The following is a 25,393-nucleotide window of genomic DNA, read 5'->3' as shown; positions in this document are numbered from 1 at the left end:
CTACACCTCTCCCTTCTGCCTGTCGCTGTCCACCTTTTCCCCAGGTCTCTTCTCTGCCAGTCAGCCTTCAATGTGCATCTTCCCTCCGTGGTCCATGGCCTTCTGTCTTCACTGCCTGTCTTTTCTTTTAAGAGTTCTAAAGTTCGTCCTTCTTCCCTTGCCTGCTCTTTAGGAGTACCAGGCTCAAGTGGAAGAAATGAGGTTAATGATGAATCAGCTGGAAGAGGACCTCGTTTCAGCGAGGAGACGGAGTGATCTCTATGAATCGGAGTTGAGAGAATCTCGGCTCGCTGCTGAAGAGTTCAAGCGGAAAGCCACAGAATGTCAGCATAAACTCATGAAGGTAGCCAGCCACCTGCCAGAAGGCTGTTTTGGGGGGTCGACTCCTGGATGGTCTTTGCAAGAATAAAGGGAATACTAGCTTAATCAGTGTACGTTTGGGGAATAATGGAATACTCTGCAAAGCTCCTGGTCCTTATTTATAGAAGATAACTTATTTATCATCATCATCATCATTATCATTATTTGGCCACAGAAAACGGCCAAATAATTTCTGTTTCTTGGTAGAAAGTACAGCAGGCGGTGTTGTCTTTATATGACTTTAAGGCTCTTGAATTTCCCAATATGTTTTATCTCTTAAATTACAGGCTAAGGATCAAGGGAAGCCTGAAGTGGGAGAATATTCCAAACTAGAGAAGGTATTTTCCATTATTGGTGTTGCTATTTTTGGTAGATAATCTTTTAAATGCTATTCTCCATGGCCAGTCATTGGTTAAGAATGCTTTTGCAATGGACCGAGAACTCTCTTCTAGGTTTATTTTGATGGCCAATCTGTGGGCAAGCATGTTTAACTTAGGTGTGGTTCCAGGAGGGGTACAAGACACCTCATTTTTTATCATGCCCGGTCAGAGTAACAGACAAACCGAGACTCTTAGGAAAACACACGTGAAAATTTCCATAGTCTTAAGGCACCGGCAACCTCGATTCTCTTGCCGTACGTATGTTGCTGGTTCTGGGGAGATTGTCAGCATGGAGGTTTGCATTGGGACATTCAAAGGCTTCTCTGATAGGCCACTGGTCTTCCTCTCCATTAGTAGGCACTGGAAAACAGAACAAAAAGACCCCAGAGAAACCTTCAGAAAATAGAACTGCACTAAATGTAGCAAGACGTTAATGCCAATTTACCTTTTGCTTTATTTCCCGGGATTTTAATTATAGATCAATGCTGAGCAACAGCTCAAAATTCAGGAGCTCCAAGACAAGCTGGAAAAGGTAAGCCTGAGGTGATTTTTTTGGGGAACTTACCCCTCATTTCCAAATACTTTTTGTTGCCTTGTCCCGGAGCCTGAAAGATGAGAGAGACCGAATTAGTCAGCCAGCACCGAGGAAAATGAAGGGGGAGTGAGCTATTACCTGAAAATATCAGAGCTCTGAATATAGTTTTTTTCCTTTTGAGACATGTCAGCAGTGTTTATTTTTAAAAACCAAGCTGTGCGAGACACTCAAGTAAAAGTTCTAATTATACTACGACAGAACCCAAGAGGCCAAGAGGCCAGCTTCTTTCCCTTCAGGGGGCCAGGCTCCCTGTTCTGCACATTTGTAAGAGAGGCAGGTGTTGTTCATGACCCAAACTGCTTTCAGTGACAAACTGTGGGCAGCATTCCTGCCCACTGGAGGGCTGGGGGGAACTGGGGAGTCAGCTCGGGGTGGGGGAGGGGGTGCGTTTGGTTTACACCATCCTGTGCATTGGTGGCTAATGACCCTCCTCTCAGCCAAACACTGGAAATGCCAACGAAAAGACCGGAATGAATGTGATTCTGAGACATGCCTGTCGCATCAGGAACGCGAATGTGTTTCCTGGCCTGGTTTAATAGAGCCTCTTCTTACTTTTTTTCTTTTAAGTTGTGGTTAAAAAGCACCTAACACTAAATTTACTGTCTCTGAAGTGCTGTCATTTTAAGTATAGAGTTTGGTAGTGTCGTGGATATTCACATTGTTGTGCAGTGAATCCCTAGAACTTTTTCTATCTTGCCAAACTGACTCTTTACCTGCTAATTCTCCTTCCTTCCTCTCCCTAGCCTTTGGTAAACCACCGTTCTCCCTCTGTTTCTGTGATGTGGACTACCTCAGATACCTCATATGAGTAATATCATACAATATTTGTTCTTTTGTTAACTGGCTTATTTTGCTTAACGTGATGTCCTTGAGGTCCATCCACATTGTAGTGTGACAGGATTTCCTTCTTTTTTTTTTTTTAATGTTTATTTATTCATTTTGAAAGAGAGAGTAGGGTACAGGCAGAGAGAGAGAGAGAGAGAGAGAGAGAGAGAGAGAGAGAGAGAGAGAGAGAATCTCAAGCAGGTTCTGCACTGCCAGTGCAGAGCCTGACATGGGGCTTGATCTCAGGAAGCGTGAGATCATGACCTGAGCCGAAATCAAGAGTGGGACGCTTCTCCGACTGAGCCACCCAGGCGCCCCAGGATTTCCTTCTTTTGAAAGGCTATGTGTGGTGCCTGGGTGGCTCAGCTGGTTGGGCATCCGACTTCGGCTCTGGTCATGATCTCACGGTTAATGGGTTGGGCTCTGTGCCGACAGCTCGGAGCCTGGAGCCTGCTTCGGATTCTGTGTCTCCCTCTCTCTCTGCCCCTTACCAGCTTGCACTCTGTCTCTCTCTCAAAAACAAATAAATAAACTTAAAAATAAATAAAGGCTGTGTGATATTCCACTGTGTGGATAGACCACATTTTCTTTCTCCCTGAATCTGCCCCTTCTTACCTGTCCTTGAGCTCAGTAATGAAAGCCTCTCCCATCCTCTTTCAGCTAGAAGTTTGTATGAGGACTCATGTTTCCATCTAGAACTGTGTTCTACACTACAAGTGTGATGCCAACCACACATGTCAGCTCCTGGTGTAGTTTTAAATTTTCTAGTAGCCACATTAAAAAGGCAAAAAGAAACAGATGAAGTTATTTGGATGATACAGTTATTTAATCTGATATATCCAAAATATCATTGCTGCATGTGTCAATACTAAAATATTTACACTGTTTCAGCTTTTAAATGAATTAAAACATAAGTAAAACTGAAAATCAATTTTCCAGTCACACCAACCACATTGTAAGTGCTCAGGGGCCATGTCTAGCTAGTGACTCCCATATTGGATGGTGCTAGTGTTCAAGTTTTCTTTGCAGTTTTTGCTTTTTAGAAATCATATTTCAAAGCAGGTAAGTGTGAGACTATTGGTTTCTTATGCTCAGATCTTTGCTCTGATGCTATAAGAGCTACAGTATAGTCAAGACCCAAATGAAAATTAACTTCCAAAGGTTTAGCTGTTTTTTTCTTTCAAGCACAGATTTATGAATTACCAGTGCATCTGTGGCTGTTATATCCTTTGGCAGGTATTTATTTGAAAAAAAATTTTAAAGTATAGTTTTTATTTTGTTTTCTTATAAAAGTAGTAAAAAAAAAATCCCTAATTAGCAAAGGAGATAATTAAGTAAGGTGAAAATTAATGCTGTGAGGCATTAACACCTGGGCAGATAAGCCCACTAGACCCTTTTTGTTTACATTTACTACGTTGCACTGAAGCTAAGGTACTAACAACCATCAGATACACTTTATCTGTGCACCCCAAGAAGGAAAAATTGCTGTCCATTTTAACTGTAAGATGCATTCCAAATTCAGTGATGTGCGCTTGGGCATAGACAAAAATGCAGAATCAAGTGAATGTTTACAGGTTTTGAAGATGGATATGATACATATATACTTCGCATTACCTGACTTTTCTTGTTGAGGAGATTGTCACCATCTTTTCATGTGAGTAAGTCTGGCCATCTGTCTCCTGTCCCTCCTCTCCGGGCAGGCTGTAAAAGCCAGCACAGAGGCCACTGAGCTGCTGCAGAATATCCGCCAGGCAAAGGAGCGAGCCGAGCGTGAACTGGAGAAGCTGCAGAACCGTGAGGACTCCTCTGAAGGCATAAAAAAGAAGCTGGTGGAGGCCGAGGTGAGCAGGGGACCTCAGCCCACGGTGGACTGAGCCTGGGTCCCGGTGTGGCCGCCTGTGAGCTGCTGACCAGCTTTGGGCCGTGCGGAGGGAAAGACACTGCAGAACCACCTCTTGCTTATGTCTGACCAAACCACTTTCCCTTCCGCAAATCCTTTGAAGCTTGAGAGGAGTGGCAATGTTTTCCCCAAAAGGGAAAAAGAGATGGGTCACAGCAGCTTCAGGTAGAAAGATGTTCTGCTAAAAGCTTTGCCTTTCTGTTTTCCTCGGACCTCACTATGCTGCGAGGATTTATGTTCAGTAGATGAAGTGTAATTCCATCCTGAGTTTTCTTCCCTCTGCACCCTTGTTTTTCCTTGCCTCTTCCCCATGGTGTTAATAACATTATTTTTCAAGGCTTCACCTGTTACCCGTGTGTCGATGGCCCCCAGGCCTAGATTTTGGGCCTCTTCTCTCCCTCGAATTCTTTGTTGTTGTTGTTGTTGTTGTTGTTGAAATCTTTGAAATAATTATACAGGGAACACATGAGTATCATCTTGTTGTAAAAAATTTGAACAGTACTGAAGAATATAGAATAAAAAGTAACACTTGCCCTTCACTCCGCCTCCCCGCCGCCGCCGCCTCCTCGGTGATGGTTCCACAGAACAGATCGGAGTTGATTTAACCATCCCCCCACCCCGTTGCTGGGCCCTCTGCTTTCCCTGCCTCGGTGCCGGCTGGTGCATCAACTCTAGAATGAACTCAGTATCTTCCCCCACGAGTGGGGCTCCCTTCTTAATCTCCTCATGCCAGCCAGGGCCACTGTCATTTATCTGGTCACCCCCTGGCTTGAAACTTTGACATCGTTGACTTCTCCTTGCCCCCCTGCCATTCGGTGAGCCACTCAGTCCTATAAATCCAGCCACGCTGTCTCCCCCCGCACCTCCCCTTCACCCCTGCTTGCCATTTCTGTGGGCCTCCTCGTGGTCCAGGCCTTCTTTCCCTTAGATGAGCACACTAAGTAATTTCTTGGCCCTCCGCTCCCCGTCTTCCCTTCCCCCCAGCTGGCTCATATGATATAAGACTCATGGGCCTCAACACAAGGCTCATCAGCACCCCCTGCCCCATCCCAAAGCTTTTAGAGCTTCTCTATGCCCTGCGTGCACCCCTCAGCTTGGTACATGAGACTCTGAACCATTTGACTCACAAGTGCCCCCTTTCAGCTTTTCTGCTACTCTGTCCCCTAAAGCATCTTATGCTGAGCCATGGGAGGCTTCGCCTCGGCCTAAACTGGCTGCCTACCCCTCCGTATTTCTGCTAATGCATCTGCCTTCATCCGAAGGGCCTTCCACCCTCACCTCCCACCCTCCGCCCTCCAAAGCTCACATCTCTGTGACTTCTCCCTTCAGCTTTCGGTGAAAAGGCCTCTCTCCTGCCTGCAGCCTCCCACAGCACTCTGTACCTATTTTCTGTATGGCCCTTCCCCGTCTTAACCTATATTATGTTTCTTTGTGTTTGTCTTATCTTTTCCAAGGGCAGGAATTATGTCGGCTTCGCCTCCGTATTTTCCGTGATGCCTAGTGTGATACTTTGCAGATAGTAGGTGCTTGGTAAATATTTGAATGAATGAATGCACTCTTGTAACCCACACAACCGAGTACTTGGATTCTAGAAATCTTATTTTTCCTCACTGTTGCTTCGGATGCCCGAGACTTCTCTTCCTGCCTTGCGCGTATGCTTCTCGAGGCCGCTCTCCCTCGGTGCAGGCGCTATGCCCATAGCGGTTACTCCATTAAAACTCTCTGATTGATTCATGATCTACAGGAACGCCGCCATTCTCTGGAGAACAAGGTAAAGAGGCTAGAGACCATGGAGCGTAGAGAAAACAGACTGAAGGATGACATCCAGACAAAATCCCAACAGATCCAGCAGATGGCTGATAAAATTCTGGTGAGCAGGAACAAAAGCTGAAAAGTTAAAAGACCAACAGGTTAGAGGTTGCAGAGGGAAGGGGGTGAAAAGAAGAACGGCCTGCCGTCAACAGGGGAGGTATCTCCGAGTAGGCGAATGGAGAGAAGTGGTTTCAGTGTCTGCCACATTCCTAGGATAGCATGAATAACGAAATGTCGGACGTTTCAGCACCGGTAACAGATCCGTAATTATTACTTTTCTGCTCTGTTTGCTACTGCCTGACATTTTAAAAACACGAACGCGCATCCTCTGTCATTTCCGTTAAACGTTTTTACGGGAGCATTTACGTACCACCATCAGCAGAGTTTTGTATGGCTGTTAACTTTGCGAGGCCAACTTAAAAAAAAAAAAAAAAAAACAAACAGCAGGGATTTAGACCTTTAAGACCAAAGCCCAGATTTTTGCTTTTGGAGAAGAAAGAAATTAGTCACGCAGGGTTGTTTTTCTCAGAGTAGTATTTGTCATAGATCCGTGTTCACCCACTCACTCTCTCTGCCACATTCCGTTATTAGGATTGTTCCCCGCCCCCCTCCTTAATTTCCTTAGATGTAGCAGGTCTTTTTTAGGTTTGTAAATCATCATGATTCTGTTTTCGGCTCTGGTGACCAGATTAACTTCATCAAGGAAGCCTGGCTCTGGGAGTACTTGCAGATGTGTTGAAGTTTTGTCCCAGGCAGGTGAACTTTTTGAAAGGACTGTCCTTGGATCTCAGTCCCCAAGCCAGGAATGTGTGCCCTGTTTGGGAGTCTTAGTGATGACATGGAGTCTGTTCATGGTCCCTTCCCCCTGCCCCTAGGGGACCCTCTGGGGTGGGTGACTGTTCCTTTCTGCCATAAGGAGGCGGGGCGGTGAGCAGGGCCCTGCACCTCTCTCTGTCATCTCTGCATCACTTCTGGGAATTGAGTCACCTGCAGCCAAATGAACTCAAGAATGGCCAACTTACAGGCCTGCCCTTAATACCAAAACTACCCCCGAAGCCCTTCAAAACTTTGCCTGTCTATGTTTGCATATATGCACGAAGATACGGATGCTCTTGAGCAAACAGGTGAAAGAGAGATTGGTTAAATTGTTTTGCTTTCACACACAGTCTTCGTATATACGTCTGCACACAGAGGCAAATGTGACCGTTAGTCTGCCCTTTCTGTTCTCTTGTTCCCTCATCAGAGTTTCTCTTGGCGATTGTCAAGTGTGTGAATTTTATCGTGAGTAAAATTAGATCCCACCAAGATCCCACCACTCTATCCCTTGCTTGGTGCAAACAAAGTGGTTAAGTCTCTTGTGGTTGCAAAGTGTTTCTCTGTTTAATGGCGATGTGTTCATTCATTCATTCAACAAATATTTAATGAGCTTCTACTATGTGCCAAGCACTGTTCTAGGAGCTGGAAATGTAGCAGTGAACAACAGTGTTTGCATAGCAGGACCAAAGAGTCTGATCTTATACATATAAGCAAAGTTAACATTTTAAAAAAATGACAACAACAACAAAAAATGCCAAACCACCAAGAAATCAGATTTAGGATATCTACTTTTCCAAAGATTCACTTGCAATTAAAATGTAGGAGCATAGACTTCTCTGGACTTTTGGATTCTGTGTTGTAAACTCCCATCCATACATAGATCAGAAACTGGGTGTTAAAAGTTCTCAGGTTCAGGTATCTGAGCATTTGACCTATTTTTAGATTCTGCTTTCCGTTCCTGTGCTGTCTTAGGAGGACTGAAACTAAGAAAAGATGATTATCAAGTGATTCCTAACATAAAGAAAGAGCAAAACAGATTTCTTTGTTCAAGGGTATCTTGCCACCTGCCCAAGCACCTTTGTGGTTGTGCCTTCATTTATCAGAAAGTGCCTGTTGCTCAAGAACCATGTGCTGACAGGCTGTGAAATATCCAGGACATGGGCAAAGGAGGTCCTTAATACTGTTATATAATGATGGTGCTTGGAAACAGATCCCCAAATGTCAATTGCTTTAAAACATTTGCTATTCTGATAAGACTTTTCACAACAGGTAATTGGGGTTCTCATGACAGCAAAATCTTTTGCTTAAATGGAAGAAGTCATTGCAGGAGATCCTTTAGTGCACATAAAGCCCTTAAAGTATGTTTTTATTAATTAAGATCCTGTTTACATTCAACTTCTCAAGATCACATCTGTTGCATTGCAATAGATCTTGCGCACCTGCTCTTAAAATTGAACACTTTACTGGCCCCCGAAGCAAAGTCAGTGCTGTAGACTTTAGAATTTCAAAAGCTTAATCAGTAACATTTTATGTGCATGTGAATCTGAAAGTATTTTTTCCCCATTTTATGGGCACATCCTGTATAATTTCCTCATTCTTCAGAATGCTCATAATTACTTCCACTTCAAGGAAAAATTTCAAAACAATGTGAAGAGATGAAAACTTGGAGTGATAACTTTTGATATTAGTAATTAACTAATGGGTCCAGATTCACAAGAATTAATGTAGATGCAGATATCTGCAGTTTACAGAGTGTTTCAGTGGATTGAATGCCACCTTTTGTAAGAATCAGTTTATGATACATTAGCAAGTGAATTGGTATAATTTTCAAATGAATTACAATTTTGTTTAAAAGCAGAAATCTTAGAATGAAGGGAACATGGAATCCAAACTATTTATATTCCTCCAAATTCTCTTCCCGTCTTTAATATATATGCATACATATTTACGTCATTATTATCAGTGTATTTTATGTTCTACTGTTTCCATTAGCTCTGTATCCTATAAACCTGATATGATGTGAATGTCCCCAGACAGTCACATTCTCCACACACCAGTTAAAAAAAAGAAAAAAAATCATTCCAACTTCCAAGTGTTTGAACTGTAACATTAGTTTTCTTCACAGCTAGGGCTCTTGAGCAGTCACGTTGATAATCAGGAAAATATAAAATATTTTTTCTCATAAAAACGCAATTTGGAAGTTAAAAGAAATTAAAGATACTTTTCTCATTTAAGGGACAGTGAAAATGGCCTGAGGCTCAAGACAGTGGTCAGGGGCTTTGTGCTGCACTAAACTCTCAAATGTTGCCTTGTGACTGTCATTTCTCTGTGCACAGGTGAAGAGCTGCCTTTGTTTGTCTGACCTGTCACACTGACAGAGTTCTGATCCCAGCCCACCAGCTATGTGTCTATGTGTGTGATTACTTGGACCTGGAAAACCCAGAGCCAAGGATGGGTGGTGGTTTCCTTCCCAAGAGCCTTAGGGCTAGTGACGAAGGAACACGTGCCTGTTGCTTGTGGTACCGGTGCCAGAGTCATGTTTCCTGTGAATGTCTACACACATGAGCTATGTCTTCCCCTTTGCACACCTGACCGCCTGTTCTTTTGTGTCCAGGAGCTGGAGGAGAAGCACCGCGAGGCTCAGGTCTCAGCCCAGCACCTAGAGGTGCACCTGAAACAGAAAGAACAGCACTACGAAGAAAAAATTAAAGTAAAGACACTTTCTGATCTCCCCCAGCATTCTTCCTATGGCACGACATAGCTTCCTGGGCACTTTGGGTCACTTCTTGCTAGACTAGAGGACTGTTTGGGGTGAATGCTGTCCTCAGGCCATGGTGGGTGGTTTTGGGGTGTTACCCATGTGGGGGTCTTGATATGCAATGTTCAAAAACAATTTTTTAAAAAATTTTGTTATTAGTCTCAGTTCTGTCTTTAACATATTTTCACTCCCCTGTCATTTGGTCCATGATAATTTAGATTTAGCCACAGACTCACCATTCTTTGCTTTTAATTTCCTTCCTGCATCTCAGACCTGATCCTTTTCCTTTTGTTTAAAGTATATCCCAGATGACTTTCTTGAGTGAAGACCTGCTGGTGACAAGTTCTCTGTTCTGTGTGTGAAAGAATCTTTGTATCATCCTCATTCTTGAAAGGTGTTTTGACTGGGGACAGAATTCTGCGTTGGCAGTGATTTCTTAGAACATCCTTTGAAAATAACATTCCATCGACTTTTGGCTTCTATTATTGCTAATGAGAAGTCAGCTGTCAGTCTAACTGTTGCTTGCTTTGAAAGTGTTGATCTTTTTTCTTTGGCTGGTTTTAAAATTTTGCTCTGTCTTTTGTTTTCTAAAGTTTTTAGTGTGATGCATCTAAATGCAGATTTATTATTTATCTTGCTTGAGATAAACAGGACTTTTAAATATATTGGTATCTTTTAAATTTAACAAAATTTTTTTAATGTTTAGTTTTGAGAGAGAGAGACAGAGGCCGAGTGCAAGTGGCGGAGGGACAGAAAGAGACAGGGAGACACAGAATCTGAAGCAGGCTCCAGGTGTTGAGCTGTCAGCACAGAGCCGGACCCAGGGCTTGAACACATGAACCGTGAGATCATGACCCGAGCCGAAGTTGGATGCTTAACTGACTGAGCCACCCAGGTGCCCCTATCTTTTATCAATTCTGGAAAATCATTGGTCACTATATCTCCCATATTGTCTCTTCTCCTTCCTTCTTCCTTTTTGAGAATTTGAGTAGGCATCACCTCTAACTTTTTTCATATTTTCCATTTCTTTCTCTTTTGGTGCACATTGTGGGTAAGTTCTGGCTGATTTTCTAGTTTACTAATTCTTACCTGTCAAATCTGCTGTTAAACCTACCAGTGAGTTTTAAATTTCAGTTACTGTATTTTTGGTTTCTAAACATTTTATTTAGCTCTTTTGCAAGTTTACTAGATTATTTAAGACAATAATTTTCTATTCCCTACATTCATTTTAAAGCTTGTCTTCTGTTTCTTTAAACACATTAGCATAGTTTTTTTATGTTCTTTATCTGATAATTCTAATATCTGTTCTGTCTGAAGGTCTGTTTCTGCTCCACTGTTTTTCTTTGTTGTTTCTCATGGTGCCTGTCTTCCTGTGTGCTTGGTCAGCTGCTCATTTTCCTTCGAAAATTATTAATGAGAATTCTTTGAGACTTTGAATGCAGATGTGTGCCCCCTTTGGGAGTGGTTCTGGGCTCAGATTTCTCTATCTTCTTACTCTTTGAAGCTATTAAAAATGAAGCTCAAGTTTATTTGGTTCAGCAAATGCCTCAAGTTAAAAACAGCTTGTGTCCTTCTTAACTCTCCAGGTTTCTGCTTTCACTTAGGATTTTAGTATCTAGTTTCTTACTCTCTTGCCAACTTTGGGGAAAATGTTTTCTGTATTTTATCCAGTATTTTAAATCATTTTCCATAGAAGAGCTGTTAAATTCAGTTATTATTTCAATTATTGAAATTATTATTTCAATTCAATTATTATTAATTCACTGATCAGAAAAAAACGCAAGCTTATCTGTTTCCTTTTAAAAGCACATCACATTTTCATTATATTTTTGGACAAAGTCTTTAACTCAGTTTTTGTGTTCCTGAGAATCAGACATTGGTCATTACATCTCAAATATTGCCTCTTCTGCTTCCAAATCAGACAATTAAAGGAGGCTTTTAATTTTTTGATGATCCTGTTATTGATTCGGTTGGTCTTTTCTGTTCCTTTTTTGGAGAACCAAACATGTACATGCCCACGCAGTATCAGCATCATCACCACCCTGGTCATCCCCCTGCCCCCCCCCCCCCTTTTTTTTTTTTTTTTACCCCTGGTGTTACTTTTGGTTATTTTTTTTTTTAATTTTTTTTTTCAACATTTATTTATTTTTGGGACAGAGAGAGACAGAGCATGAACAGGGGAGGGGCAGAGAGAGAGGGAGACACAGAATCGGAAACAGGCTCCAGGCTCTGAGCCATCAGCCCAGAGCCCGATGCGGGGCTCGAACTCACGGACCGCGAGATCGTGACCTGGCTGAAGTCGGATGCTTAACCGACTGCGCCACCCAGGCGCCCTGGTTATTTTTAATTAAAAAAAAAAAAATACAGAGGGGTGCCTGGGTAGCTTAGTCGGTTAAGCATCCGACTTCGGCTCAGGTCATGAACTCGTGGTCTGTGAGTTTGAGCCTTGCGTCAGGCTCTGTGCTGACAGTCGGAGCTTGGAGCCTGCTTCGGATTCTGTGTCTCCCCCTCTATCTGCCCCTCCTCTGCTCATGCTGTGTCTCTCTCCGTCTCAAAAATAAACAAACATTAAAAAAAAATTTTTTTAATACAGAAAATTAACCCAGAGGTAACCTCAATGTGTTGTAGTATGACCCCCTACTCAGTGTATTTTAAACTTTATATACCAGTCCTTTTGGTTTGCGTTCTTACAGGCTTCCCGACTTTTACCTTTGGAATAAACCAACTTCCAGAAAATTGTGAGAATGTAGTCCACTAGCACCTGTGCACGATGAAAATAACCATTCTTTTTTTTTTTTTTTTAAATTTTTTTTTTTTAACGTTTATTTATTTTTGGGACAGAGAGAGACAGAGCATGAACAGGGGAGGGGCAGAGAGAGAGGGAGACACAGAATCGGAAACAGGCTCCAGGCTCTGAGCCATCAGCCCAGAGCCCGAAGCAGGGCTCAAACTCACAGACCGCGAGATCGTGACCTGGCTGAAGTCGGATGCTTAACCGACTGCGCCACCCAGGTGCCCCAATAACCATTCTTAAAATTCATTCTGGGGCCGCCTGGGTGGCTCAGTCGGTTAAGTGTCTGACTCTTGATATTGGCTCAGGTCATGATCTCACGGCTTGTGGGTTCGAGCCCCACATCGGGCTCTGTGCTAAATGTGGAGTCTGCTTGAGATTCTCTCACTCTCTCTTTCTCTCAACTCTCTCTGTCCCACCCCGGCCTGCACATGCACACGTTCTCGCCCTCTCAAATAAATACACGTAAAAAAAATTAATTCTGTAATTTGGGTGAGTATATTGACCTTCCTGTCCAAAAGCCATGTTCTGTCTTAAATTGCTATAAATGTCTACAGTGGTTCTCCTATTTCAAGTTCCTTGCTTCCCCCCCCATGCATCTTTCCTCTTGTTCCTTCTGCCAGTTTAACCCCATCAGAGCCGAGGTGCGTGAGTTCTTGATCGAGGCTTGTTCCTCTATACCTCTCATTGGTATCCATCACGGTGCAGAGTTGAGGTTTTATTCTGAGCAGAGTCATCCTCCAAATGTGCTTCGTTGCTTTAGCACCTGATAACCAGGAGCATACCTGGTCCAGATACTGTGTGGTCTCCACAGCCTTCTAGATGGGAAGAACTTTGTTTGATGGATCCTGGGGAATGTTATGGAAAGACTTGTTTTCTTCTGTCTTCCCTACTGGGAATCTTTATGAAACCATTTCTTTTTAGCCTGCTCTGCTTTGTGCTTCCTGTTTCCAGCCTCTCTAAGGCCATTTTAGTCATAATTCTGATCATACCCTAGATTCTGTCCTTTTCTTGTTCGTAATTTTAGAATCACACCCCGCCATCCTAGAGAACGGGCCACTTATCCTGTTGAGCTGCTCCCCTCCTCCCTTGACCTGTCCTCCACCTTTTGTTCTTCTCCACAAACTCTCATTCTATTTTTTTCATCAGTCGGTTCTAGTTTAAAGCCCTCTTTGAAATCTGTTCTTTCCTTTCTGTATCATGCGCACCCCCTCCCTGCTGACTGGCTCTTTTTAGGGACGACATCCCATGAGCTACGAAGGTCCCTTCACAATAGACATTGTGGGAAAGGCCGATTTCAATCCCCTCTGTGACCCCAATTCTTTCAGCTTCTTCCCAATATCAGAAGCAGTTGGTGTCATTCAGAAAAGGCAGAGTGGATTCTCTGTGTTGAGAAATACAGGGCAGTGGTCAAAGGCTCGGGCAAGTTATGTGACGTCGTCTTCCTTTTTCTTTCTTTCTCACTTGTTTTGGCAACTGGTTGGGCTGTGTGTGCCTCGCGGAACATTAGATCAAGCTGGTAGATGGTGACACCATTACTGTTTTATTTTTTCCTCTTGGGAACAGTAGGTGCTTGCAGTGGCGTTCTCGGCCCTGAGAACACATGATTCCTCTTCCCCTGAGAAAAGGTTTCTCTTTCCAGTGCCTTCCCCCCCCACCAACTCCCAGCTGGATCAGAGGAAAGAACGGAGGAAAGAGGCTTTTTTTTTTCCTCTCTCTCTTTTATGTTGTCTTTTCAAACTATTGACTCTCCACCTACTTTATCGGTGGGCAGAATCCTCCTGTCTGCGTCTCTTTCTGAACATCCGCCTTGGTCACATGGGCGCCCTCGGCTTTCAGCTTTGTGTCCTTCCGTACACAGCCTTGGAGATATCTAGATTAAATCTGCACAGATTAAGAGCAGGCAGTGTTCTGAAAACTGGTGCATTGACTACCATAGAGTTGTCCTGAGGTAATATCTGCAGATTGTAAACTCTGGGGAGAGAGCTTTTTTCTCTCATTTTGGAGTCTCCTTCCACTGAGGATATACCTCTTTTGAGTCTTTTTGGCTGCTGATTTTTTTTATTTTTTTGGTAATGTTTATTTATTTTTGAGAGAGAGACAGAGCACAAGCAGGGGAGGGGCAGAGAGAGAGGGAGACACAGAATCCAAAGCAGGTTCCAGGCTCTGAGCTGTCAGCCCAGAGTCCCATGCGGGGCTCGAACCCACGAAGCGTGAGATCATGGCCTGAGCCAAAGTCGGGCTGTCAACTGACTGAGCCACCCAGGCACCCCTGGCTGCTGATTTTAAAATAAGTTCTTAGCTCAAGTCTGCTATTACTTGCCATTTGATGGTCATATCTGACTTCTTACCCTCATCCCAGCTCATAAGCAAACTCCCAGTCTCCCTCTTTGCCCCAGAACTTTCTTGGCCTCTTCATTCCTCCTCTTTCTTTTCCCGAGTGCCCCTGGTTAGTCTACCCTGTTCAACTTTGCTACTCAGGACACTGATTTCTTTTGTTTCTCATAGGTGTTGGACAACCAGATAAAGAAAGACCTGGCCGATAAAGAGACTCTGGAGAATCTGATGCAGAGACATGAAGAGGAGGCCCACGAGAAGGGCAAAATTCTCAGTGAGCAGAAGGCGGTAGGTATAAGGAATCACAAAGCCAGTTTTCAAAGGAGGGTTTTTGAAACATGCCTGGAATCACACACACGCAAGGGGAGTCCGTTCCAGCTGATGAATTATTCTTCCTGCTTAATCCTGTGGAGTTCCTTGCCCACAGAAGGTTCTCTGCAGCTCCTTCCTCTCCTAAAAGCAGTAGGGGTGGTGGCTCAGGGTGGCCAATTTTGCCTTTCATACTCTTCTTGAAGGACTCACGCTGGTCTATGATTAGCGTTGTCCTTCACAAGGCCACCTGACAAACCGCCCAGTGGCCCTAGGCCATCCTTAAGTGCCTCCTTCCTACGCGCATTTGCTCCTTTCCTTCCTAACCCATGTAGACATGGGTTTTAGAAACCTTCCACTCCTCAGGTTCACCTGTGGTGCTTGTTAATCCACCTGTGACCTCAGACCCCACAGGGACTTGTCACATCAGAGTCTCTAAGGGAGGGTCCTGGGAAGTTGTATTTTTAACCAGCACCTTCCCCTCCTCCTCCCTGATTCTTATGATTTATTAAGTTGGCAAAACTTTGATGTAGAGCATCTAGGCAACGGTGGCCGGGTATGGAGGGATCGCTTAGAAAACGACAGCCCCATGGGCGATGAGAAACATGAGTTTGCAGGTTCAAGTTAGAGGCTCTGGCAGGCCCAGGGCCCATGCAGATGACACAGGGTTTAATGAGGCCTGCTTCTTCACAGAATGACGGGTTCCTAAGTTGGTCCTTCTATGTGGTTTTAATGCAGGCGGCTTAGGTAGTGTGGGGATGTGTCATCTCTGTTGGAGAAAACTGAGTGCCATTGTCTGGGCAGTAAGACCTGTGACCCTCAGGGTACAGTCCAGTCACCTCCCTTGTTACCTCTGGTCAGATCGCCTACATTTCAGAGGAGCCTTTTACCCGGCCCCACGGCCTGAGTTAATCTCATTCTGGTAGAACTGTCTGTGTGTGAGGTTTCAAAGGCCGCCCTGTGTTTCAGATGATCAATGCTATGGATTCCAAGATCAGATCCCTGGAACAGAGGATTGTGGAACTCTCAGAAGCCAATAAACTTGCAGCAAACAGCAGTCTTTTTACCCAGAGGAACATGTAAGTATTCACATGCTACCTGCGTGCATGATTACACATTGGTCTTCTCTCCTGGGGCATAAACTTCATTCTTCTGTCTGATGAAGCCAGAGCAGATTTAATTACTTCTGTAGTTTGTCCCAGACCTGGTTATACTTGTGTAACTTTGCCTTCTTTTACATGTCATTCTGCCATGCCCTTTCTTTGGAGCTGGGTTTTCTTAAATACTTCAAATTGCCATCAGATTACAGAGTGCTTTGCTCTCTCTAATGAGGGCTATTAATAGGTGGCTTTTGGAAAGCTGTGGTCTTTGTTCCCCAGACTTGCCTCCCATGATTAGCCTGGTTGGGCCATCCGTCCCGCTGGTAAGTCAGGCCCGGGGGCATGAGGTTTGTAAGGATTCCCTGTGTTCTAGGAGAACTTTGATTTTAATCTTCTCCCCCAAAGAATTAGCATCTCTGGGATTTTGTTCCCCCCTTAGATACGTCTCTTGAGAGATATAAAACATTCCCATTTTCACCTAAACCGGCTTAGTAGGCCGCTTTTTGGTCTTTAAGTCATTCTAGTTTCTGATACTTGTGAGCAGTCTGGTGGGGAGGTGAGCAAGGCCTGTGGACAAGCAGAAGGAGTACCTTCCTTCTCCTCATCGCCCTTTCTTCCCCAGGGCCCGCCTTCATGAGTTTTGGGGCAGTCTTGTACTCTAAAGCGGCCCCTTTCTGCTCCTAGACAGACTCAAAAAAAAAAAAAAAAAAAGTCTACCATAGGAGGGAAATGTTAGGGTCCCTTGCATCCCCTGGGACCTTCCTGTAGCCAATAGATGAGGGCCTCTGAACAGTGAGGACCGAATGGGCCCCAGCCCCCCAAACTGGGCTCATGCACACGAGGCTGAGTCCAGACCAAGCTAACCTGGCAGTGACCATCCATGCCCACTTACAGAGACGTGCCACTGTTTCTGTGTGCCCCTTCTGAGGGAACGTGCTCACCTCTAACAAGACTGTGATTTTGCTTGGCTCCTCCCACCACCCCCACCAGGAAGGCCCAGGAAGAGATGATTTCAGAACTCAGGCAGCAGAAGTTCTACCTGGAGACACAGGCAGGGAAACTGGAGGCCCAGAACCGAAAGCTGGAGGAGCAGCTGGAGAAAATCAGCCACCAAGACCACAGCGACAAGAACCGGCTGCTGGAGCTGGAGACAAGGCTGAGGGAGGTGAGAGCGAGGGGCCCTCCCCCAGGAGGATTCGCTGGGGGGTGGGGCTCCAAACCCAGCCAGGTGTCAAGCATCAGTCAGTCAGTATATACACGAGAGGTGTCATGCGTCCCCGATCTGGGTTAGAGTCCCACTTGCACTTGCGAGTTTTGTAACCTTGGGTAGCCTAGTTCTCTCTGCGCTTCAGGTCTCTCATCTGTCAGATGGCCATGATAATGGATCTCCCCCCTAGGGTCACATGAGGATGATGTAAATGGGTGTGTTTTTCAGACTGGAGCCGGGAGGGCAGAGTGATTCCTCCCTCATCCTGATTTAGCAAGGGTCACGAGGGTCACGTACTTGACCGAGTCCACGCTTGGGAGTTTAGCACTCGGGTACGTAGGGTGGCTTCATGGCAGTGGAGCGGTCTCCTAGTGACAGCGGAAGATGAAAAGACAAATCTAAATCTTAGGTTTGATGGAAGGTGGTTCACTTCAGAGATATAAGGAAGCTGGGAAACGTAGCCAAGTTTTGGGGAGGAAAATACAACACATTTGGTTGTAGACGCGTTGAGGGTGATTGAGGCTGTGAAGTTACACGTGGAACAGTACTCACTGTGTATTTGTTAAATGCCTTGCTATGTGCCAGCAGTGGTGATAAGACAGACCCCATCTCTGATCTTGGGGGCTGTCAGCTCGTAGGCAGGGTTGGCTGGTTGGACAGAGGAGTGCAGGAGAGGGGTCGTTCGGAGTAGGACATCCCAGCTGGGAGAGGAGACACAGTTCTCGGAGCCTCGTAGGTCTCGGGTAGTTGTGATGGAATTCTTCAAGGAGCAGATGGTCTCTCTTAAGGAAAAGGCTGTTAAGCAGACAGAGGTCTGAGGACTAACCTTGGGGAATACTCATGGGTTTTTTTTGTACTGCAGTGTGAAAATGAGGCCAGTCCCCCAAAGGACAGGCAAAAAAAATGCATTGTCTCGTGTTTTTCAAGGGTGGTCCAGGTGTACATGGGTCCTTTAGGATCATCTGGTGTGTCTTTTGAAATGCAGATTCCTGGGTCTCTTAGCTTTTTTTGAATGAAATAGGATGTGGGGGGACAGGGGGAGCTGGGATTTGCATTTTTAGCAGTCTCCAGGTGATTCTTACACTTCCAGAATGGTGGTTCTGGGTTGTCCGGAAGCCTTGGATGGTGGTTTAAGTTTTATTATCCAGGCTATATTTTTACTGTTCAGTAAGTTTAACAACATTTCCCTGTGGTGTCAGCCTTAAGAGTGTGAGTGTAAATAACTCCGATTTCTTTGAGCGTGGGAACACTGGCTGTCTTGCCTTCCCTTTCCACAAATGTCTCTCTTACTGCGGCACCTGTCCTGCCTCTGTCGCTCATCTGGGCAATTAAAATGCCCCAGGAAAAACGAGTTGCTTTTTTCTTTTCCCTTGAATCTGCTTTTTTTTTTTTTTTCCTTTTGAATCGATCCAGCTAGCTCCCCCAAGGAAGGTGGGGGCAACCTAGAACGTTTATAGGAGGCTCAGTGTCACACCCCCTGGGAGTTCTGGAGCTTAGCTTTAAACATAACAAGGCTGGTCCACCTTCCCTGTGCTGCCTGCTGCTACTGAGTTTGGGGGCAGAGGCCTCTCAGCCTCCAGTTTAATCCAACTTAGAGGGCCCTGGGCCTCCCCGACCCTGTGTGTGCAGTGTGAGGTCTTCCCTAGCGAAATGTGTGGAGTGGCGAAGGTGCAGGGCCCTGGTGGGGGGTGGGGGGGGACTCCTCCTGTCTTTGCATGGCGTCCTGCTCACCCACCTCCACATGACTCGCTGTCACCTGCCTCCCTTGGTTCTGCCAAGTGGTCTCGGGGGAATGTTTCAGCCTGCCGGTGGAGTCGCCGCCTGCTCTGACTGCTGGCATGTTAATAAGACAAACAGCAAGTAGCAGACTCTTGAGGCGGACTTCTGGGTTCGAAGCCAGCCCCGCCATTGCTGAGCTATGTGACATTTGCTCAGCCACTTAGTGTGTCAGCGCCACAGCGTGCTCGTGTGTCAAGTGGAGGTGATAGTAAGCAGTGCCTCCCTCTCTGGGTTGTCACGGGATGAGATGAGCTAAAGGAGTGCCTGGCACCTTGCGGGTGAGCCCCGAGTTCACTGCCATCAGGTCGCCGCCATCTTCACAAGTGAGAGAGCGCAGCCTTGGCTTCAGCTGCCGCTGACTGACTGGCTAAGGGCTCCCAGATCTAGATCGCCAGCCCACACCTTTCTCGTGAGTCTCTGACCCACTGTCCCAGTAGAGGTTAGTTAGACACCTCCACCTGGATGTCTCCCTCGCTGCCCAAGTTCATCACATCAACACCAAATTTCTTACCTTTCTCCTCAGACTGGCTCTTCTCGTGTTCCCTGGTGTTCTCTGGCGTAGCAGTGGTCTCACTGCGCAGAGCACCTGCCCAGAAGCTCAGGTGTCACTGTCGACTCCCCTCTGTCCTGTGTCTCTTGCCCCACCTCAAATGCACCACAAAATCTTGTTGGCTCTGTAGGCTTAATCTTTTATAAGTCTTCTCTTCATCCTTAAGGGACTTGGGTGTCACCTTTTCCAGGGACCCTTCTCTGGATAGAACATCTCCTTTGCGTCCCCTTGGCCTTCTTTGTCTAGATCGTCACGTTGTGTACCTCTTGGAAGAACCAGTTAGACAGTGAACTTTCTGAGGGCAGCAGACACCTCTTATTTGCTTGACGTCCCCAAAGTCTGACACAGGGTCTGGTCCCTAGGACAACCTTGTCAGTGTTTGTTAGGTCAGTAGATTAGGCCATGGTCTCCCACATCTTTGTGGGACAGCCTTTGGATGTCTTGGTTCCTCTGCTTGGAATTTTCTTTCCTGTTTGCTCATTTGGCTCCTGTAAATTCTTCAGTAAGTACACTCAGAGTTACCTTCTTTATTCTCCACTGTGTGCCCACGACATCCCTACATATTCTGACCGTTACACTTGACCACATATATGGTAATGGTTGGTTTTCATTTCTCCTCCAACTCAGAGGAAGAAACTGTCTTTCCTCTTCATATTCCTTTTTATGTGGAAGTTGCTGAGTAAACTCTTCTTGAATGAATGAAACATTGAGTCGATAGAAGGATAGATGGGCAGTTGGAGGAAAGAATGATTAGCTCACAATGTGACCTAATGTGGGTTACCTAATGCGAACAAATCAGAGCAGGAATATTTAAAATAAACAGAATTCAATTCTGGTTGTTTCATTTTTATCCCAATTGTAAAGGTGTCCTTGTTACCAATATGGTGTTATTTATAGCCATTTACTTTTAAATGCTTTTTTTGTATTATTTTTTTTTAATTTTAGAGCATGAGTGGGGAAGAGGGGCGGGGGGGGGAGAGAGAGAATGAGAGAGAGAGAGAGAGAGAGAGAGAGAGAGAGAGAGAGAGAGATTGGGAGGGAGGGAGAATCTCAAGCAGACTCCATGCTCAGCGTGGAGCCTGACGCAGGGCTCTGTCCCACAACCCGGGAGAGAGAGAGAGAGAGATTGGGAGGGAGGGAGAATCTCAAGCAGGCTCCATGCTCAGTGTGGAGCCTGACGCAGGGCTCTGTCCCACAACCCGGGAGAGAGAGAGAGAGAGATTGGGAGGGAGGGAGAATCTCAAGCAGGCTCCATGCTCAGCGTGGAGCCTGACGCAGGGCTCTGTCCCACAACCCTGGGATCATGACCTGAGCCAAAATTAGAAGTTGGGTGCTCAACTGACTGAGCCACCCAAGCACCCCTTAAATGCTTTTCTAATTAGAGTATTTGTCATATTTTCATTTGAGACTCTTGCCGTGTGCTTTTTCTTCTGAAGCCTCCCCAAGCCTTTGAATATTTGGAAGTAAGGGATGCTTCGTATAGACATTCTCTTACACGTTCTTACTTCTGGTCATTTTTGAGACTCCTGAAGTCAGGTCCATTTTACGGCATTTTCTCCCTCTCAGTTGAGTGCTGAGAATTTGAATCCATGACCACATCAATCAACCAAGATGTAGGTTGAACGGCCAGTTGCGTCTCAGCTAGTTAGGGTCAGTCAGTTAGCTTGACTAGTCGGTTGCGTTCTCCGTAGTTAGGGTCAACTGACCGTGAGTGTGTGTGTCTCTCTCTCCGCCCCTCTCAGGTCAGTCTAGAGCACGAGGAGCAGAAACTGGAGCTGAAGCGTCAGCTCACAGAGCTGCAACTCTCCCTGCAAGAGCGCGAGTCCCAGCTGACGGCCCTGCAGGCGGCCCGGGCGGCCCTGGAGAGCCAGCTTCGCCAGGCCAAGACCGAGCTGGAGGAGACGACGGCGGAGGCAGAAGAAGAGATCCAGGCGCTCACGGTAGGCCTGGGGACAGGCACCTTCAGGCTCCTCCAGGCCTCAGCCAGCACGAGCATGGCGCTGAGGAGACCTGCTCCCTCATAGAAATCCCAAGAGAGAAAAAGCAATCCCTTAGAGATACGTAATGAGCAGAAAGCGGGCTTACGTAAGCTCCTCCCTCATGAGAATTGGTATACTGCATCAATTGGTTAACATCTGACCTTTTCTTAGTATCTTGAGAAGTTCCTCTTCTATTTATATGTCTTCCCTCTTTTTAAAATAATCATCATTGTATTTAAAATTTTAGTTTGAGCCGAAGTCCATTTTCCTGGATCTTCTACTTAGGTTTCAATAATCGTTAAAAAAAAAAAAAAAAAAAAAAAATCTTCTACCTTATTGTAGTCTTTCGACCACATTTCTATTTTTGTATTGGTTAGCCTCATTTGTGTTACTTTTTTTTTTTTTTTAAAGCTGTACATTCTGCTTCAAGTCTTATGTACGCATCTCGTATGTTCTGGATGGAAAAGATTCTTCTGAATGAGAGTCTTTCTCTAAGAGGGACCTGGCCTCTCTGCTCATTGTTGAGACACTAGTTTATTCAACTGAAGAGTGTGCTTAGGAAGTGGAACTTGAGGAGAAGGGAGGGTGACGCTGGATTTAGACCTTAGTTCTTTCTGGAAGTCTAAAAATAGGACGTTTTGGGTCAATTTCCCACAGTTGATCCTTCTCATGGGGGCTGACCCAGGCTGATAAAACTGACAAGAATCTTACATATAAAAGGCCAGCGTATCAACTTCCAGTGGAAAAAAGAACCACCGAGCTGCCTGGGATACTCCGGGTGGCTAATCTTCACGTTTTTTCCCCTTTCAGAGAAGTCTTCTCAAAAACCTCATTTCTCCTGGAAGGGCCGCTTGGTGGACCTGGACTCGGCACAGAAAGCCGAAGGCGTTTAATGGCTAGTATCAGCCAAGCAAGTACATCGGTGGTAGTAACATAGTGTACTTGCCAAGTGGACAGGCACAGTCATGCCTGCTGGTCAGGGTACCCTCTTCCGTGGGCAGGGCACAATTCAGCTGATTGGGTTTTAGTGTTTTCTAAAATAAGGTAGCTCGGTGGGTACCTTATTCACTCTGATTCATCTTGGATGCTGTCCCCATTTCCATCAGCGAACATCTCAGCGTCTCTTAGAGTGGGGTTACTTCTACAGATGGCCATGCACATTTGTTGCTTATGATTTACCCTGTTTGAAAGTAATGTGTGTACTTCTTTTTCTTTTTAAAAACCGATCTCATCCTTAGAAGTTACCTTCTGTTGTTGGCTTTGGGGAGCCCATTATCTGAACCAAATTGGAAACGTGATCTGACAGTGCCAGGCTCCTTATAGACCCGTCTAGGACACGGGGGATTCCAGGATCCTGGGGATACGGATTAACTCCTGCATAGGAAGTACGTGTGCGTCCCAGATTTTCCAGGACTTTCACCAAGTTCAGATATTGATTGCAACCTTAATTTCTATTGTCCCCATGAGAACACTCATTGTGTGATATGCCGTGTGTCCTCAGTACTTGGTTTGGCGAAAAAAACAGTCACGATATCTTTTTATTTATACTCTGCCTTGTTTCAAAATGGATTCAGAGCAGTTTGGGAAGATATAAAACAGTATAACAAGATAAAATAAGAAAGAAAAGGCATAGAGAAAATAAGTCTATATAAGAAAAATATGGAGGTAGGAATGAAATGAATATAAAAGACTGTGTGCCAAGAAGACTTATGTGCTTTCTGGAACTGGGTAGATGAGGAGGGAGACAGCCAGATAGCATTTCTTAGCTGCTAAAGGAGGCACCTAAAATCTTACCACGGTTATATTGAATGCATTGTATATTAATATTGTCCCCCCTGTGTGAACCACCCACGCTCTGAAAGAAAGAGGAGACACCAGTAATCTAATCCATACTTAATGAATCCTCACTATGTGCCTAGTGCTGTGTCTTTAGCCTTTTCTCCCCAGGGGATTGGCCTGTAAGTCCTCAAATCCTTTTACTTTGGAGCGGAGGAGAAGGACACATTTATCTCACTGCTCTGTGAGGGGGGATTGGGAGGGAGGGTGGTGGCATCTTATCCTGCCCATTCAGAAGGAGGAGGGTATAAAATAGAGCATGTGTCACTGCTGTTTATCTGTGGGGAAATTAGTCTTTAAATCCTGTCTTGCTGCTGGTTGGAATGTGCTGTGTCTAATGGCTGCTGGAAGCCTTCACAGCAGCAAGTCACGACTTAATTTAGTCAGATGAGATCACTGCCTCCGAGCATCTTATGAAAAAAATAAAGAAACAAACCTCCCTAAGTCTAGAAACTAGGGCTCTACCACCCTTGCAGATGAAGATGCCTTGGAAAATAGGGCTTTTTTTCAAAGTGATGGCAGGGAAAAATACCTTACAGCTGTTTGTAGCCTATTGTGCAGGAATCCAAACCCCATATCAACTTGCCTCAGTCCAGTTTTGAGGCCATGGGTCTTCCCCCTGCCCCTCCCTTCGATTATGTCCCATGGACGTGGTGATGGACCCCATGCAGCTGTTGCCTGAATGGCTTTGTTGAATTTGTTCTGAAGAATGTATTTTCCGAAAGAAAGAGAAAATGGCCATAGATGCAGTACCCTGACTCGGTCTCATTGTTCAGGCCCAAGTTCAGGCCCCCCACATAAGCATCAGTCAAATTAAATCAGCTGGACCTAAAATGGTCTAGGAGATTTGCGAACTTCATAGCAGGCTGTTTTACCAATAAAAGAGAATAGTCAAATGGGCTATTGTTGCTTAATTTTAAGAGGCAGCCATCTCCTGGCCAGGGTAGGGAGCCGTTACTCTGGCTTCTGCCCCTGGAGCAGATTAGATGCAACACAGTACCGTTGACTCCCTCCACTGCAGAAGTGCTTTGGGGCCCACTGGGAAGCGACTGTCGGTCTCCTTCGTGTTTTCTTGCTACCCGCTCCAACTTTAGCCATCCTGTCAATTGAGTTTGCTTGGAGATTCACTGGCCATCAAAAGCTGAGAATGAATCAAGGTGGAGGCCGACAGGAGAGTCATATTTAAACAAAAAGCCATGCTTTTAAGGTGCTTCAATGCTTCTTGGTGGAAGAGAGAATTTTCCACCTCGACTTGATATTTAAGACCCCATCCCTTCATCTGAGGAAGAGACTTTGATGTTCCTTGACATGTTTCTTGCACACTTTAGAGCAGACAGATGCGTGATGTGATGTGCCATTCTGAATGTGGATGCAGGGAAAGGCGTGGTGTAGGCCCTGTGTACATCAGCATTGACTCCACGACGCACGCTTCGTGTCCCTGTCCTCACGTTCTTTTACTGATTTGGTTAAATGACTAATGCTGCATAATCAAGACTCCAAAGCTAGAGGCACTAATGAAAGGAGTGATCCAGCATAGCGTGATCATGGGATCCCAATGTCATCCTCTTTGGTTTGTTAAAACCATGAGTCTGCATACTCTCATTTGTTTTACATAAATATCAATCCTTGTATTTAATTAAGCAAGCCACTGGCATGATAAGCAAGATACAGAATTGGGGGCATGTGTGGAAGCCTGAGTGTTCTAGAATCCTGACCATGGGCCCCAGAAGATGGTCAGACATCTAAACACTAGTTTCCTTTCTCCAGTTCTGCATGGAATTTTTCTCTCATCAAGACTGCATTAAATTCTCTTTTTTTCTTCCTCTTGTAACTTTCTTTAAATCAGTGAAGACCTAAGTACTCCTAAAAAAGAGTGCATCTCTAGTCTTTAGGCTGTAGCCTGTGCATTCGTCCTGATTGCCCCCCAACCCTTAGGTCAGCAGTTCTCAAAGTGGGGTCAGAGGATCCCTTGGGGTTCCCCAAGTTCATATTATTTTCATAATAATACTAAGATGTCATTTGGCATTTTTCAGCTTGTTAACATTTGCATTGGTGGTGC

At 45.2% G+C, this 25,393-nt stretch overlaps 1 protein-coding gene across 10 annotated transcripts in view; it reads left to right on the top strand.

The window, feature by feature from the left end:
• The window catches only part of CIT (citron rho-interacting serine/threonine kinase), a 186,884-nt gene that overhangs the window by 106,336 nt on the left and 55,155 nt on the right, over positions 1–25,393 (top strand). For all 10 annotated transcript variants that reach the window (XM_047826634.1, XM_047826641.1, XM_047826640.1 and 7 more), the window contains 10 exons: positions 173–343; positions 648–698; positions 1,219–1,272; positions 3,861–4,001; positions 5,805–5,930; positions 9,303–9,398; positions 14,746–14,862; positions 15,853–15,962; positions 16,974–17,148; positions 21,262–21,459. In XM_047826634.1, coding sequence (XP_047682590.1) covers positions 173–343; positions 648–698; positions 1,219–1,272; positions 3,861–4,001; positions 5,805–5,930; positions 9,303–9,398; positions 14,746–14,862; positions 15,853–15,962; positions 16,974–17,148; positions 21,262–21,459 — 1,239 coding nt within the window. The remainder of the gene's footprint in view (positions 1–172; positions 344–647; positions 699–1,218; positions 1,273–3,860; positions 4,002–5,804; positions 5,931–9,302; positions 9,399–14,745; positions 14,863–15,852; positions 15,963–16,973; positions 17,149–21,261; positions 21,460–25,393) is intronic.

Source organism: Prionailurus viverrinus, chromosome D3 (genome assembly GCF_022837055.1).
Source record: "Prionailurus viverrinus isolate Anna chromosome D3, UM_Priviv_1.0, whole genome shotgun sequence".
Taxonomy (NCBI): Eukaryota; Metazoa; Chordata; class Mammalia; order Carnivora; family Felidae; genus Prionailurus; species Prionailurus viverrinus.
The sequence above is the reverse complement of the archived record's forward strand: the minus strand, read 5'-3'. Positions and strand labels throughout refer to the sequence as shown.